Genomic DNA, 18,353 nt, shown 5'->3' on the forward strand with positions numbered 1-18,353 from the left:
TAATGTCTATATATATGACCTGGAGAAAAGCTTTAGGCCAATATTTCCATTCATCTCAATAGAAGAAGCTCGTCTGGGGTTTCAAAAAGAAAGAAAAGGCAGCATTAAAGAACTGTCTGAGGAACAAACCGCAGCTTCAGCCTTTACAAACCACACACTGTCATTATTCAATAAAAACATTATTCAAACTGAATTCTCTGTACAAATCGAGTTTGATGTCACACAAGCATGCTTAAATGTTGTAATCTGGTATCTGACAGCATATATTAGACAGGAGGAAGGGTCAAAAATCTACAACTCAAGTGTTTTCTCTCATCCTCTTCCTCTCCCATCATTCATCTGATTCACTACAGAAAGCACACGACTCTGTCTGGTTTTCACTGTTCTCAGCAGATTCCCTCGTCCACGAAGAGGACAATTCCTTTCAGATCTGATCGGATCTCATGTTCCTGTGGTTCTGGATGGATGGATCTGATGAGAACAGCTAATCAATGTAGAGCTGAAGATTCAATCCCACCTGCAGTTAACGCTTCACACACCCTGAATTACAGACCGCAGGCTCTTCTGCCATCACATTACTGACATAAAACAGCCATTATTACTGCTCATTAGGGTGATATATCATTTCATATTTATCCCTGTTGACCCTGAGGATGTATTACGTCCATCTATCCTTCCACCTATCCATCCAGCCGCTGCTAATTAGATTCACAGTGATTTCTGATTCTTCAACAATTCAAACAATATGCATTTGAGTCACTTCAACAGCATTTCATCGTTTCATTTGAGAAAACCAGCGTCATATACACACTGAAAGTCAATGATCTTCACTACAAACCCAAAATAAAAGTTGACATGTTTGGTTTAACCTGAAGAAATTATGACAAGTGTAAAAGTAATAATGATGTGTGTGTGATTTATGAAAACCATTTTTCTTGCATTTAAACTGTAAAACATAAACCTCTATTTTGCAGACCTGTTTTGCCAAAAAACAAAAAGGAATAGTTATTTTCATTTGATTACAATTTTAAAAGTTTAATTTAACTGTTAAAGTTGTGTGCATTCATTAGATTAACACTTTTTTTTAAAAGATAATTTGTATTAAATCATAAAACACAGAATCCATTTAAAATGCAAATATATTGTTAAATTATTAAATTGTGAATTATTGAATTGTTTGGCAAATTCAACTGAAAATACTTTCTTTTTGATTATTAAAATTTAAATGACACCATTCAAATAGAATCCAGAAAAAAATAAAATTTGTGAAAATTAAACATTTCATAAGGCTGGCACTTCTGAAATGATCACAACTGCACTGATTTGTATTAAATCATAAAACAGAATTAAAACATTTCTTAGATCCTTATTATTGTTACAGTAAGTTACAGTAAGTTACAGTAAATCATTATATTGTTTAGATTTTTTAACAGATTAGACATCCCTGATTATTCAATTAAACCATTAAAAAAATGGAAATCACAGAATTTAGAATTTCAAACAGATTTAATAAGGCCCTATTATTGTTAAAATTTTATTAAAATGATTAAATTGTTAAGGTTTTATGAATTCAATAGATTTTTTGATTATTAAATTAAAATTAAACCATTAAAGCAGAATCCACAAATGGAAATGGATATAAACAGTCCAGCAAACTCCTCACGATTAACACATTTCTATTTTTATCCTGCTCAACATTCATACATTCACTCTGCTCTTGGCATCATAAATGACCACACATCTACAGCTCAGATCTCTGCTGTATAACAAACACTCTCAGGACATGCGCTCAAGAGCGCTTCTGTAAGTCAACAGGCTCAGAAACATCTCTCAAGGGCGACAGCTATGAAATTAAATCTGAATGGCCTGGAATCAGTGAACAAACAGACACAGATAAGAATACACCTGCTGCGAATGGGATTGGGAATGGGACAGACAGCTGCAGTGGATTGATTACTTTCTGATGTTTGCGGACGCCCTCGCGTTTGCCTGTGCTGTCGTTGTCCTCCGATACCATTCAGACACTCCTTGAGGACTCGCAGATTAGAGAAGATTACTGTCGCTCCTCTAAAATGGCTTAAAACACTGACAAACCATGTGAAGTGTTCAGCATGTCACTTCATTCTCATTTGTCCGGATGTGATAAACATCTCTTACTGTCATGCATTTTAATCTGAACATCTAGTTTTGTGTCTCTCTGAGCAGCTAAATATAAACACGTGGCTGAAAACCTTCAGACATTTAGATGAGAATCAGCAACATCGGTGTCTTACATGACAGTGATTCTCAACAGAAATGGGCCACTTAGTCCGAAAACACAGACGGAAATCCTGTAATTTCCTTATAACACTGAATTAGATTGAATAAATTCAGTGCTGTTCACTTAATCAAATCCTAGACTAGTGCCTGTGAATATCAAAGCTATATTTCACCATTTCATTTGAACAAAAGTATTGTCAGAAACGCACAGAAACTCAAAGGTCTTCACTACAACCTAGCAAAATAAAAGTCTGGTTTAACTTTAAGACGTTGCACTGTAAAACACAGTTGAATGTTCTTCTTTAATAATAACAATAATACTAATACAGTTTATTAAAACATTACTGATTCAGGGATATCATATTTTTTTCTTCCATGTTTTATTTTATTATAGTTATTTATTTTTTGCCAAACAATGAAATGAATTGTTTAAATTTCATTTGATTACATTTGAAAAGATTAATTAAACTGCTCAAGTTGTATGCATTCATTTGATTACCACAGTTTTTTCATAATTAATCTTTATTAAATCATAAAACACAGAATTGAAATTTGGGAAACAAAGTTTCTGAAAAAACAAAAAAAAATTCAGGGTGCTGTTATTAAAAAAAAATTTAAACATTTATTAAAATGTTACAATTTACATTTAATTAAACCATAAAACTTAATCTAGAAAATTTAAAACAGAAAACATGTAATTTGGGGAAAAACTAAAAATAAAATATTTAATAGCGCACTACTATTTTTAAAATTGTAATAAATTATTAAATTGTTAAAGTTTAGAAATCATTTTGGATATTAACATTTAGCCTAATTACACCATAAACAAAACTGAATCTAGAAAAATTAAATGGATAACATGGAATTTCAAGAAAAAAAAAACATATTTCATAGGGCATTATAACAATTTAACTGATTAGACTTCTTATCGATAACTGCATTTTAATTAAACTGAATAAAATTAAAACTTGATAAAAATCAATCAAGTTAAAATGGAAAACAGGAAATTTAGGGAAAAGAATAAAACAGATTTTATAAGGCCCTACTTCTAATATGATCACAAACCGATTACAGCATTAAAGCTCCTCTAAAACAAAACTATGAGAACTACACGGAAAAAAACAAGAAGTTACATTTACTACATTTTTATTTTGCTAGTTTTTGCACGCATATTTTTTAAATAAAGTTTAAATATGGAATTAAGTAAAATCTACTTCACCAAGTTATGTAAAATTAGCAAAGGAAATAAGTACATTTAAAGTGGCCAGGTAGAGTTTGAGTAATTTCTACTTAATTATTTTAAGTTTACCCTGCAATACTCGAGTACATTTCACTCAGTCACGGATTGTAAACTTTACTCACTGAAAAAGAAAAAAGCCTACCACAAAATCATTTTTATCAGTGTAAAGGTAGAGAAGAGTTCAGAGTGTTTGGCTGTTCAGAGAGATGGAGGCTAGAATAAAGCATGAGTGATGAGCGAGAGTGAATTCCTGCCTGTTTCTCACAGCGTGTCAGAGCTTCTCAGACTGTGTGGGAATCCAGCGCTTCTGCTGATGGCCGAGACGAGTCTCCTGCAATATTACACATGTCCTCGAGGACACAGACAGCCAGTGCAGGAATGAGACGGCTCCTCAGGACATAAGAGCAGGAAGACTCTCAAATCTGCTGGGAATTATCTAAAGATTGCATCCGGTAGACGAATAATGACACGGCATGAATCATCTGAATATTTTAATGAGAGTCTTGAAGCAATTTTGTGTGGATTGACCTACTAAAGCACAGGTATCTCCTCACTTCTGGTTTTCTGTATTTAGTAGTGCTGTTCGCTAAGGAAAGCATCACTATATTATTATTGCTTATGGTCTGAACAAATGAAAAAAAAATCTAATTGAGCATGAAACTATGAAAAGCACAGCAATATCCAAAAAACACACATGCAACGCTTCAGCAACGCACTGACAACCCCTTCATGAAACACAGACAGCATCCAACCTCCGAATGACATTTGTTGGTTAAAGAACATCATTTCTTCCACGTTTTCTGTTGATGGACAAAAAATGAAAGTAATTGTTTGCATTTCATTTAAATAATTTAAAAAGATCAATTAAATTGTTAAGGTTTTATGCATTCATATTTATGCAGTTTTGATTATTAACATTTGATAAAACTAAATCTAGAAAAATTATTTAAAAAAAATCTAGAAACTGAATTTCTGAAATAAATAAATACATTTCATGTGACACTATTATTGTTAAAATTGTAATAAATCATTAATGTTTTAAAGTTTTATGAATTCCACTGATTAGACATTGATTAGTTTAATTGTTAAAACAAATATTTAAAAATGTATGAATTGCATTGATTAGGCATCATTTTTTATCACAATTTAAATAAACAATTAAAAACAGAATCTATAAAAAAAGAAAGAAAAACTGGAATTTGGGAAAAACAGTAGAAACACAGAAGAAAAAAAATTAAATACATATGGCATTATTTTAAAAAACGCAATATCGCAATATATTCAAAATTTTATTAATTCAATTGATTAAACATCCCTTTTTATTTTTAACATTTGATCAAACCATAAAAACTAAACCTAGAAAATATGGGAAAAAGATATGGCAGTATTATTGATAAAATTGTAATAAATTTTAGGGATGACACTAACGATTATTTAATCAGTCAATTATTCTGATGATTAATTAAGTAATTGGATCTTTTTTTGTGATAATAAAAATAGACCTACACAAACAATAGACTTTAAAATGACTTCTAAATAATAGCAATGAGGCAATAATAATTGGTTCAAATAAAATATCAAAAGCAAGTAATCATATGGTTTCACTGAATAAAACAGCTAAAATACATAATGGAATAATATAATCATAACTTATTTACATTATGTATTGTATCAAATACCTGTGCCAACAGCCTAACAATTGTTTTTACATTTTAAAGCGTGATCTAATGCTTGTTTAATATTGACTAAACGACATTTACTGTCCACTTAATCGTTAATATTTGTCCACTTCTTTATGATAGAAATGCTAGTCATCCCGCAGTCATTGGTGGGATGTATGCAACCTCCAAATCACATTTACTACAAGTAATGAATAAAAAATAACGCAATCTAGACGCTCTGTTAGTGAGCATTCAACTAAAGCCTATTAAGCGAACCCAGCAGGAGTGTGGCGCAAAAAATCCCTTTGTGATTCACAATATAAGAAACAATAGCCGCCTGAATGCGTTTCTGAACTCACATTCTGAGTTTGGACACACGACAGCTCATTTTTACAGGCAAATGAAAGATGGTGTGCAAGAGAGGTCAAGCATTCAGTGGGAATATGTTCTGCTTATTAATTCAGCAATAACTGCCTCCTTTATGTCAGTAAGTGCTCCTGAGAGAAATCATTACTACATTCAGCAGTGGAAATATCCGCCGAGTGCTGTTCATAGGGGAAAACGGCTGACGATGTGTCTTTATGGTTGGACTGCATTCGTGAGTTTATTTATTTATTTATTTTAAGCTGAGGCAATGTTTCTGGGAAGTTTTGCTCAAATGATATAGAGAAACATTCGTGGTGGTGCACAAAAACTATGTATATAATAAACTGAAAAATGACGAAAAATAAATATATAAAAAAAAGAACATATGCATGTCAAATAAACTTAAAAATGACAAAAAAACCAGAATATATAAATATTTTTTTTTTTGAACACCTAAAATATTTAAAATATGTAAATATATAGCCTAATATATACATTTACATTTATAATATATAAAATATATAAATAATGTGCACATAATAAATTAATTAAAAAAATGACAAGCATTTTATTTTGAAGAAAGTATTTTTATTATTTAGTTTTTTGGTATATATGCTAGTGGAAGGTGGCTGCAATGATTTTCAGACCTGGACCGGACGCTCGGCATGCTTCATACTGTTTGTTTGGTCAGATTATGGTTAACCATCCGGAAGATCACCACACCTGCAAAATTACTTGCTCAGTTTTCTCTGCTAGAGTAAATGAGGTAAATAAACAAGACTCATTAATGAGCAAGACACGAAACTAACAGCACATCACTGCGATCACAATACAACCCTGGAGAGAGCATCTATAGCAGTGAAAACACACCACACCTCGTCCTCTTTTCACACCATCTGCTTTAAGAAATCACAGAAAAATAATAAAAACAGCAACTTGAGTGAGTAAATGAGTAAATGAGAACCAGCTATGTTTGGCTGCATTTGTGCGGTGCATTAGAATCCCTCAGGATGGTTGCTATGGCAACTGCTCTCATTTAAAAGTTTCTGAGGGGAAAAGGTTACATATTTGAGGATCATTTATAGAAACGGGAGCTTGGAACGGTTCGGATCAATTTGGTACAAACCTCGCAGAAACAGGCAATTAAGTTAGCATCGCTTGCCAAGTCAAGCTTCACTGTTACTGACTGAGAGTTACTGAGAGTTAAGTTTAATGAATAAACCTCCTGTATAAAGTTCATCAGGTATATTTAGTACCAGAATAATCAGATGACATTAAAAGATCACAGCGCAGCACCACAATTATCATTAATTGTAATTTTGTCACTATGCTTCAAACCTAGGTTTTAGCTATTTGTCAGAAAGATTTTAATTACTTAAAATATGATTAAAATTTCGGATGAGCACTTATTCTTTTATATATTTTATTAAGTGCAGGTCAGAAAAAGCATGTTATTTCATTTTTACATAAATATATATATTGCACTGAATGACGATGGAACATTATTTCTCCCATATTTTGACATTTAAATTTCACAAAAGCTATTTGAAACATTAAAATATACACTTTATTGATTTAATATGCTTACTATGTATATAAAATCACTTTTGTAAATCTGATTTGATGTGGATATCTGTTTACATGCATTAATAATATCTGATATTTTTAAATATTATTATTATATATATATGTTCAAATAACAGATGATTTTCTGAAGAGCTTAATATTAAACTTTAATATGCCTGTTTAAACTTCTCAAAGTGCCAATAGAAATGAGTTTCTGGTTAATTTAAGACTTGTGTAAGAGGGTCAAAGTCTGCTGATCTAGTGAAGAGCTTCCCATCTCAGATCACTTAAGAAGAAGTTAATCCATGACTTCATGCGTGTAGTGAATTGAGCCGCTCTCATGTGCGTATGCTCGTATGTGAGCAAGTGTATGTTCATGTCTTTGAGCGTTACGCCGCACATGAGTAGCTTTTAAGATTTCATTTCACATTAATCCACCTTATCTTTGCTGGCGTGTGTCTGAATCTCTCGCTGAGGCCGCAGGCAGTATTTGAGAAGCTCGTTCTCGGCCTGCGGGGAAACTCGCTCATGACGTTCTTCGGTCTCATTTAACAAGTTTGGTTTTACAATGTTCATGATTTTACTGCGCCAATGATAATTTATGACAAAAATCAGCAGACTGAAGCACTGAAGGAGATAAAATATTCATTTTGTATTTTCTATAGAGAATGAAACATTCGTCTGCGGCCACCAAGCCATGGTATCCATGTTGAACTATTACATTTATTCAAAACGACTTACATAAGAGAAACAAAAGCAATTCATGCTAATCTAGTCATCTAGTACAGCTGGTGCTAAAAAATAAAATAAACCTGTAAAACCTGAAAAGAATTCAAACTTGGAACTTATTTTCACAAAAAAAAAAAAAAAAAAATCAATCAAATTAAACTGTGTTGTGTAACCAAAACTACGCTTAATTTATATAAACCGTATCATTCACACTACTATTCAAAGGTTTGGGTCAGTGAGATTTTTAAAGAAACGTCCACTCATTAGATTGATGAAAAGTTAAAGACATTTCTAATGTTATTACAAATAAATGCTGTTCTCCTGAACTTTCTATTCATCTGTGAATCCTGAAAAAAAATGCATCATGGATTGCACAAAAATAATGTGCAGCACAACTGTGTTCAACATTGATAATAATCAGAAATGTTTGTTGAGCAGTAAATCAGCATATTATTATGATTTCTGAAGATCATGTTACACTGAAGACTGGAGTAATGATGCTGGAAATACAGCTGCAGATCACAGAAATAAATTACAGTTTAACACATATTCACATAGAAAACAGCTGTATTAAATTGTAATAATATTTCACATTTTGTCCCTGCATTTTTTATCAAATAAATGCATCCTTGGTGAGCAGAAGAGACTTTCAAAAACTTAAAAACTTAAAAAAATCTTACCAAGCCCAGAGTTTTGAATCTGCTGTAACCGCATCATGATGTTTCTTAATGTGTTACCCAATATAAAATTTGACACTGTTATAAACACAGTATATATACCATGACAGGCCTACCACTACAAACCCACACCACACATGAGACCTATATAAAATGCTCCTCTACACACTCTTTCACACAGTTCTCATGTTTTCTAGTCTGTCGTGTGGTTGCATCTGTCTGGGTGTTTTAAACAAGGCTGTGTTGTGACGAGAGCCACTGTGTGGCTGTTTCTGCTACTCTTGGATCTTCTCTTGCTTTGTTCTTTCCCAGCAAATGGAAAGTGGGAGATGAAAAACAAGGAAACATGTATGATTCTGTCCCAGAAGAGTGAGAAAGAGAGACGTAAAACAAGACACAGGCGTGTTACTCAAGGACAGCCTCCATAACCTCACATGCACAACACTGAACGCCTCTCAAACCACCTGCATCGCTCAAACACACCAGACTTACAGCATTAGATGGAGACGGGCGTCCACAAGGTTATTATCTATAATTAAAGTCATTAAAATATATATTTCAGCTAGTTTTCAAGGCAATAAAATAAAGTAAAACTGAAAATAATGAGCAAAAACTAGGGATGCACAATATCTCAGCACTGGCCGATAAATGTTAATTTTTTTATAATTTATAATAAATAATAACAATAAATGATATGCTTGCTCAGTAAATGCATTAGTTTCAAGATGCATTTAATCTTAAAGGGGTTATACTGTATAATACCCATTTTCCACAAGTTGATATTATTCTTTAGAGTCGTAATGAATAGTCTGTAACATAGTTTGGTTAAAATTTCTCATTGGTAGTGTAAAAAAATCACCTTTTTTTCCCTGTCAAAAACAGCTCTTATCAGAGCAAGCCGTATTGTGTCATTCTCCTTTAAATGTTAATGAGCTCTGCTGACTCCGCCCCTCTCTTCCGACCTGCTCTCTGAGGGATTGTTTACTTTAGCTGCATTCATGTGAAACTTGCTAATTAGCACATTATTAGGAAAGGCGATTTGCAAAGATTCATTTAAAAAACCTTATACTCACTTCTTCTGGAGGTGAAGCTGGATCACGAATATTCACGCAAACATAGACGCATTTAGGCAGATCGGGGGCACATTCCCTTCAAAACCAAACGTAATCCTCTTCAGCGGCTCAGATGTCTGGAGTAAATCACGACTGCTATGTTCATCAACAAAACACCTCAATCAGTCATTCTTGTCTACATCTGCTCCGGCGGTGAAACAACCGATGACAGCTCACTCAGGGCGGGTCTGAGGTAAGACACCAGTGCAGTCTGTGCTAAAACCTACTGTCAATCAAACTATCGTGGGAGGGGCCTCCGTCGGTGTGACGTCACACAGAGATCGGCTCGATTTGAGAAAGGGGTAAAGATTTTAGTAATTTAAAAAAACAAAACACTGGGTGGATTTTTATCATTATAGGGTGGTTGTGTACACACACTGCCAACACACATTTCAGTTCAAACAACTTATAAAAGTGCATGTAGCATTATACGTCCCCTTTAATGTCTTAAGAAAATATATCAGTTATCGGCTTCCAAATATAAAAAAATTATCGGTTTTCATGTCAGTTCATCATTAATAAAAGCTATATTTACTTGTTAAAAACAAAATTACTCAAACTTAGCCTCATCTAAATTAAAAACCTGAAAATATTAAAAATATATATTAAACAGAAAGTATATAAAAGTGGATCTACTGCTGAAGAGTCTATCTGAAATTAATTTAGTTACAGCTATCACTATATTGACAAAATAACACAACACAAGGGGCAGTCCTGAATCTACATTTAACACCAGCATAAAGCAAGCATTGAACCAAAACAATGTAAACTGCAAATCAAAAATAATGTAAACAGCAAAAACAGCTCACTGTAAACATGACCATCCAAGTCTACACGTCAATGAATTCACAGCACACTGAGTCTTCTTTCTGTGCAGGACAAGCGAGATACTAATGCTTTTCTTGGAGAGTCTTTCTCTGTTTAGCGCCCAAATCAACTGGCTGAAGATAAAAGACGCCTGTTTCTTTAATCTCATGCAGCCTTTTTCTGATAATCAGCGGATGAAATGACACCCGCAGCTCAGTTTCTGTTTTTGTCTGCGTGCATGTGTCCATAATATCTTTTCCTGCAAAACGCGGCACCACAACAAATCAAAGGAGGCTGTATTTCATTAGAGTTGAGACCTGACGCTCTGAAGTGATTGCAATGAGATAAACAAGATAAATAAGAATCAATAAATTATTTTTTCTATTGCATTGTGCTTTCATTTTGCATGGAATAACAAACTAGCAGCATGGCCAATGTAGACTGATTCACAATCAAATAACTGAGTCAATTCCTTTAATAAATCAGTAAACACAAAACTCACAAATCAATCACCAACTCATGACTTACATTTCGCAAAAGCATCATATGCATAATCAGATCATAGTAACAACTGGAAATCTACAATCTTAGACAAATCATATCTATTTATCACTTTTAAAGTAACTTTAATAAAGAAGAAAATTAGAGTATTAATCTTGCAAAATTCTTCAATTTCAGTTGTAAAGCGGCTCTAAAAACAACAACAATAAGATTATTCTGCTTAATTTACTTCCATGTTGATTCAGTTCAGTGACAGCCTCAGTGTTGCAAAGTTCATCAAATAAAACAAAACAAGGTTTAAAAAGTTAGGAGCACATTAAAAAACCTAAGGGGCATGATAAAAATCAAATCATGTTTTTTTTTTGCAAGCAGACATTTTCAAGCAAAAGTAATAATTTAATAATACCTATAAATATTGCTAATAAACAATAATATATTAAACTATATTATATGGTCACACTACATTTTAAGGTCCAATTAACTACGACTTTTGCCTCAAAAACTCCTAATTTGCTGTTTATTAATAGTTATTAAGGTAGTTGTTGAGTTTAGGTATTGGGTAGATTAGGGATGTAGAATACGGTTATGCAGAATATGTGCTTAATAAGTACTAATAAACAGCCAATATGTTAATAATAGGCATGCTAACAAGCAACTAGTTAATAGTGAGAATTGGTGCCTTTACTAAAGTGTTACCAAATATATATATATACACTGTACAATATATAACTGTACAGTTATACTTGTTTTGTTCCCGGTCAGAAATGACCTCCATAGAACATGTATTGGTCAGAATCAGAAAGAGCTTTATTTCCAACATGGGATTTGTTTTAGTGTCACAAGCTTCAAGTACACAGAGACAACAACAACACAGATAATAAAAATAAGATTTGAATAAAATACAAATATGTATAAATATAAAAATATATATTTATAAATATGTAAATAATATAAATAAATATTGGATATGTTAACTGAGAAAATAGTAGAAAATGTTTGTGGTTCTTTTTTACGTTTATATAGAAATAAATGGTCCATAATTTCAATATGAATATTGTTTAGTACTTTGAAGGCACCTCAAAATAACCAATTATTAAAAAAGACTGAAATTAAACATAGTACATACATTTCATAAAAATAAAACATATGATTATGGTCTCCAGTTTGTTTTGACCAAGATTATGACTCCTAAACGAACAATCCCAGATGGTTAAATCATAGTTCTTTAAAGTTAATAATCACATTAGTCTGTAAATAATTTAATCAAACTCATTTTATCATGTTCATGATTCCTTCCCCAAAATTAAAACCTCTTTAAAATGATAATGAAGATGTTTGTTTTACAGTTTCAGATATTTAAGACTTTTTAAATACCTGCAGTGATTTGGTTCATTCGCACACAGGCACCTACAAATATTTAGCATCTATTTTTAGTCTGAAATGCGAGTGAAATGTCATGTTGATACTTAGGCTTGTGATGTGGCTGAATTATGTGTGATGCATGTGTGTGTGTGTGTACAGAAGAAGATTTCGTAAGGCCACCGCATGTGAAAGCGTGCCTACGCTCACTCGTCTCCATTATTGATGATAATCAGAGGAGCCGCTGGAGTCTGGAGCTCAGGGAACGACGAGCCATGAAAGCGTCTGATTCAAAGCGCTGCAGGAACGAGGCGAGTGTCAGAATGCATCAATATCTCGCTTTCTGTATCGGGCCCAGAGACGATTACATGCGCCTCGAGCTCATGCACATGTATGTTTGCGTGCGTGGGTATATGTTCATCACAGCAGGCACTTTTCAGGGAAGCAGACTGTGAAAACACTCCCAATCATATTCACTGCTTGCGTCAAGTCACAAAGCACATTTACAGAGTTCACTGACACCAACAACCATCTGGAATAAATTATAAGCCTTTGTTTCTGTCTAACTTTCAAGTAATGAATCCACATGATAGACTGCACTAAGGTTGCACGATTAATCAAAATAAAACCAAAATCTCAATATGGCTTACTGCAATTCTCAAATCAAAACTCTGCAATATACGTTTATAGATTCCACAGTGAATATTACAATAGTAATATTTTCTGAGACTGAGATTATTCAATGCAATGCAATGCAATGCAAAAAAAAAAAAAAAAAATCAGTGGATTTCCTTGAGCTTGAAAAATAAAATAACAAAATTTCCTGTTTTAAATCATTTATTTGTTTATTATTAGTATATAATTATTATTTCATAGCCATATTAATATACATTCTAAACAATTTAGCACAGTTGTGCATCCCTAGAAACAGAGCAAACGTAGATATTTTTTAAAATTGCAATTTAAATCACAACAACCAATCTTATTTTTAACACTTGATTTTTTTTTACAGTGAAATATTACCATTTTAAATACAATTGTATTATTATTATTATGAGTATTATTATTATTATTATTATGCCATAGCCATATTGATCCTGTATAATATAATCACAGACTTATCAGAAAAATCACAATTCGATTTTCCCCCCAAAACATGCAGCCATACATTACACTATACACTTTAAACCTAACATCCAAACATCCTTCTATTCTTTTTATTGGATTCCAGACTCTTTACAAACCTTTCACAAGAGGAATAGTTCGCCCATCAAATTATGCCTTTCTTTCTTGAAACGAAACACCAAAAGAAATGTGGGTGAATATTCGACAATGAACTATTCCTTTAATGAAACGTTGAATAATTACACCATTTAACTGTAAGCGTAGTATTCCAGCAGCACATTCACCGCAGTCTGATTCAGAAACATCAAACACACGATTCAGTGAGTTCAGGACGCAATCCTCTTACCTGCTGATGAAGAGGAGGGCAAATAAAGAGCTGAAGAAGGTCATGGTGAGACGGTGAGAGCTTCAGTCCGCTGGAGTCTATCTGGAGGAGAACAGAAGCGGGTCATTGAAACGGGTCAAGATACGCTTTGATAGCAGAACGACTGTAAAAGAGTCCTTTGAACTACTGAAACTTTGGCTCTTTGACAGTCAGTGTGCTTATAGCTGCTGGATGCTGCTTAGAGGGCTCATATCATACATCACTTAACTTTTTTATATATATGGTCCACTTATATTGTCAAGATTTATTGTGGCTAAAATGTCATTTTTTATGACCATTTTCCACCCTCTCTGAATATTAGAATTAAATAGGAATGGTCATTTTTAGTCATTTTGTCAGACAACCACATACTGTATAACACTTAATTTCAACATTTACTCTCCTAATCCATCCATATGCAAAACATGCTGGGAACTAACAATGCTCTGCCCAGTTTCAGTTAATGCGAAAAAAATTATTCAGGTCATCCCAACATGAATGGGTTAAATAAACTTCTATTTTACATATTTAAGTAGATTCAGCACAATAAAATTAGGCAGTGACAGATTGATCAGCAATTGTGTTACTTTTGCTCATTTTAATTAAATACATTGTGGAAGGAGCAAAAAATATAATTTCAGTGTCGATCCAAAGCTGCTTCATTATGGCAAAAAACAAACAAACATATGATTATGATTGAGATTAATAGTAAGACCGTCATTATTTAAAACAATTACACAAAAAAAGTGGATTTTTTTAAACCTTAAATATAATTCAACTAGAAAATAAACCGAAATGTAAATAAATAAATACATACAAACATTTTAACAGTAGATTTTCTTGAAAGGTAAATATAACCAATTGAAAAACAAATGTTAAATTAATTAAGTAATGTTAAATAAATAAACAAATTAATGTTAAATAAATGAACAAAATCAATCAATCAATTAATCAATCTCAGTGGATTTCCAGAATTCAACTGAAAAAGTAAAAATGTAAAATAATAACAATAAAAAATGAAAATTCTACTTCATCTACTAAAATCAACTGAAAAACAATTTTATTAAAAAATTAACAAAAAAATCCTTAAACGCTACATATAATTCAACTTAAAAAAGGCAAATAAATTATATATACAAGCGTACACACATTTAAATAAATAATGTAAAAAAAAAAGTTAATTAAATTAGATATAAATAAGATCAACTATGATGTGGAAGAACTTAACACTTAGGGAAGGATGAAAGTGCACCACTGTAAAGGACGAAATGTGCTGGATTCCCAACACAAAACAAAACTTTTGATTATGCTTAGTAAGCCGAAAACACACATGGTCTTGTAAATGTGGTAACCCGTTTTCTTTTATCGGAGTAAGGTCATAAACTGGTCGACGCAGGTAGTTTTTTGCCTCTTACCCCGATTTTGCGTGGCATGTAAGCGCAATAACCTGCTTTCTGTCAGTTTATTGAAGTGCGCATGTGTGATACATGACTGTCTTTATAAGCCATGCACTTCCCCCTTTTGGTCGCGGAGTATTGTTAGCCTTTATGCTGTTTAGCGTAGCTACTTTACGGAGCCAACGTCTCTGGTCTTAGTTCTTGTCTTTTCACTAGTCTAGTTCTTAGCCGTGTTTTGCATTGCCTGTCTTCCTGTATATCGATGTTTGCCTGTGTTTGGATTTACACGTTGTCACGCTCTGTCTGGATACTTTTTGCACTTTGAGCTTTTTCGATTGCTGCCCCTCGTCTTTGGAATCAACTGCCACTGGACATTCGCCTTGCACCTTCTATTACAACTTTTAAAATGAAGTTGAAAACATATCTTTATTCCCAGGCATTTTAATTTGATTTATGTATGTTGTATTGTTTTACTGTATCATCTGTTTTATTTTATGTTTATCTTTGACTTTGTTCAGCACTTTGGTCAGCTCTGCTGAGATAAATGTGCTATATAAATAAACTTTACTTACTTACTTAATGTACTATTGCCTGTTTTCTCAGAGTACCCCTTTGCCTAGCCCTTCTGGATTAAGTTTGCCGATGATCGACCCACGCCCGCCTTTGGAATACTCTTTTGCCTATAGCCCGTGTTATTCCTGTATGTTTGACCCACGCCTGTGTATTTGACCACGTCTTAAAGAAAGAATATATCTCAAAAGCAGACTTTTTCATGACTCAGAAAATGATAAAAGTGTTCAGCAGAAGTAGAAGTGGTTCAGTCAAAACGCTGCATTTATAACTGCATGAGAGGATAAAATGAGCTGTAAGTTTTGTGCTGACATGTTGCAAGCTTTATTTAACATCAAATCTGACAAACATATGGAATACTCAGAGTCAGATATGCAAATGATTATATTTTGACATCACTAAAGGGAATTAACCTGATTTATTAAAGTAATGTAAACGCAGCTTACTTGTGTTGTCAGGTTACTCATGTGCATGTAAACGTGCTCACTGTGAAACAGAATTCGGCACAATAGTTTTATCTTAATTACTGTATCTTGTACTCATAATCACTGGAAGCCAAAATCATAATTGAAACAGTGCAACACAATGACAGTAACAGTGTATGAGATGCAATAATTCATCAGATCAAATGAGATCAGATCATCAACTTCATTGCGAGTTCAGACGCATGACTGTACAGCTTTTAAGCTGATTTCCTACATATGGAACAATTGGCTGAAAACCAGTGAAACCAATTCAGAAACTTCTTGTGTACCGTTTCCAAACTTTCTCTCCCAGCGGGCATCACAGATGGCATCAGTCGCCTGTGGCCTGTCTTCTTCAGATAAAATACTCAGTGTTTGAGGGAACTGTAGCAGACATATTACTTATGCTCCAGGCCAGTGAAATCTGCTCATCTTATAAACAGCTGTTGATACAAACACAAGGTATTCCCAATCAAGCCCAAGTCATTCCATCATAATGACTCTCCCAGAAACACTAATCTTCAGATTAAGTTAATTAAAAGAGATCATATTTCTAGCTTCGTGAACCCGCTGCCTTGCGCTAGATTCGTTTTCTCTTTGTTCGAATGCACCTCGCTGGGAGGATGAAATCACAAGAAACGTCTTCAGAGATATCAAACATCCAGATGGTTCATCCAGAAGGGTTCGGCTCTTGCTGTTTGTCAACTAGGGAAGCAAAACGCTGCTTACGACATACTGAGTGAGCAACAGAAATCTGCAAAATAAAGATATGCTATGATATGACTACAGAATAGAGAAGATATATGGCTGGGGATCCTTCGATATCTCATAGGGCTGAGCGATAACATTTTTCATATCAGTCGACATTAGGGATGTCAACGATCAATTAATTGTTGATAAGCGATGTAATTGATAAAAGCTATCGATGGTCGATTAAGCAGTTTCATTTTGGGGTGCGTGCGGCTCATGCGTAAAACACGTGCAAACGTCTGTGAGTGACGGTGAATGGGCTGGATCTTACACGAAAATAATTTACTAATGTACAAACTACGCTTTTAATGTGATCCAAACTTTAAAAGTACATTAAAACAGATACAACACAAAAGTAATTTTGTATTGAAATGTAGTAATAAGTCATGTTCAATTATAATTTCCCGAGATAGTTGTTGCATATCGGGCACTTCGCTTTGACAGGGCTACGCGCACGCAGACAGAGTATATCTGTCTATACTCTATAGTATAGACAGATACTATAGAGCATAGGTCACTAACAGGCGGACCGCGGTCCTGATCCGGACCCAAAAGCCGTCCCATACGGACCCGTCTACAGCCAAAACAGAAGGTTAAGATTTAAACCACCTGACGGGGCGCTTCTATTTCTGTCGGCGCAGCTTTTGAAGTTCACGACTTGAGGTAGTGGGGCTGCCAACTGGCAGACTCTGGTCCGAATTCGTGAAGGCTTTTGACATAATGAATCTGCCGACATGCACAGGGTTAATCCAATAGACAAAGATGAGTAGGCAAGCAAAAGGTCCAAACACATCGAGTTAGTCAGGCAGTCAAAGCAGAGGGGAAAATCCAGAATGTTCGTAGTCCGGTCAACAGGCAGAATCATACACAGAATAGGCAAACAGGATACTAGAGAAATGCTTGGTAAGGCAGGAATACTGGCAATACTTTGCACAGGCCCAAAAGGCTAGCATGCCTAGAGATGACTAGAGAAGCAGAGGGAGTGGAGCACAGTCAGTATTCGGGTGAGGGCTCCCTCTGCTGGTTTGGCATTACAGAACCCCCCCATCTAGGAGCGACTCCTGGAGCTCGACGTGGGCCCCCCGTGGTCATGGCACCGGTCGGTCGGGTCTGGCTTGATGGAATTTCTCGATGAGAGATGGATCCAGAATATCCCGGGCAGCTACCCAGGACATCTCCTCAGGCCCTTAGCCCTCCCAGTCCACCGGATTTTGGAGCTGACCCCCTCTCCTCATTGAGTCCAGCAACACATTCACCTGATAAGCAGGAGTTCCATCAATAACCAAAGGTGGTGGTGGTTCTTGGACCTCGGCTCCGGGGTGAGCATCCAGGTGGACCAGTTTGAGGAGGGAAACATGAAAGGAAGGAGATATGCGATAGTTAGCAGGAAGCTCCAGCTGGTAAGT

The 18,353-nt window shown here is 34.4% G+C and overlaps 1 protein-coding gene across 1 annotated transcript in view; it reads right to left on the reverse strand.

Moving 5' to 3' along the window:
* The window catches only part of LOC306882774 (gamma-aminobutyric acid receptor subunit pi-like), a gene marked incomplete at both ends in the record, with an annotated part of 32,088 nt that extends 18,296 nt beyond the window's left edge, over nucleotides 1–13,792 (reverse strand). The window contains one exon of the mRNA XM_079437653.1: nucleotides 13,749–13,792. Coding sequence (XP_079293779.1) covers nucleotides 13,749–13,792 — 44 coding nt within the window. The remainder of the gene's footprint in view (nucleotides 1–13,748) is intronic.
* Nucleotides 13,793–18,353: the final 4,561 nt, after the last annotated feature.

The sequence above is a fragment of the Barbus barbus genome (assembly GCF_936440315.1).
Source record: "Barbus barbus genome assembly, chromosome: 16".
In the NCBI taxonomy this organism is placed as follows: Eukaryota; Metazoa; Chordata; class Actinopteri; order Cypriniformes; family Cyprinidae; genus Barbus; species Barbus barbus.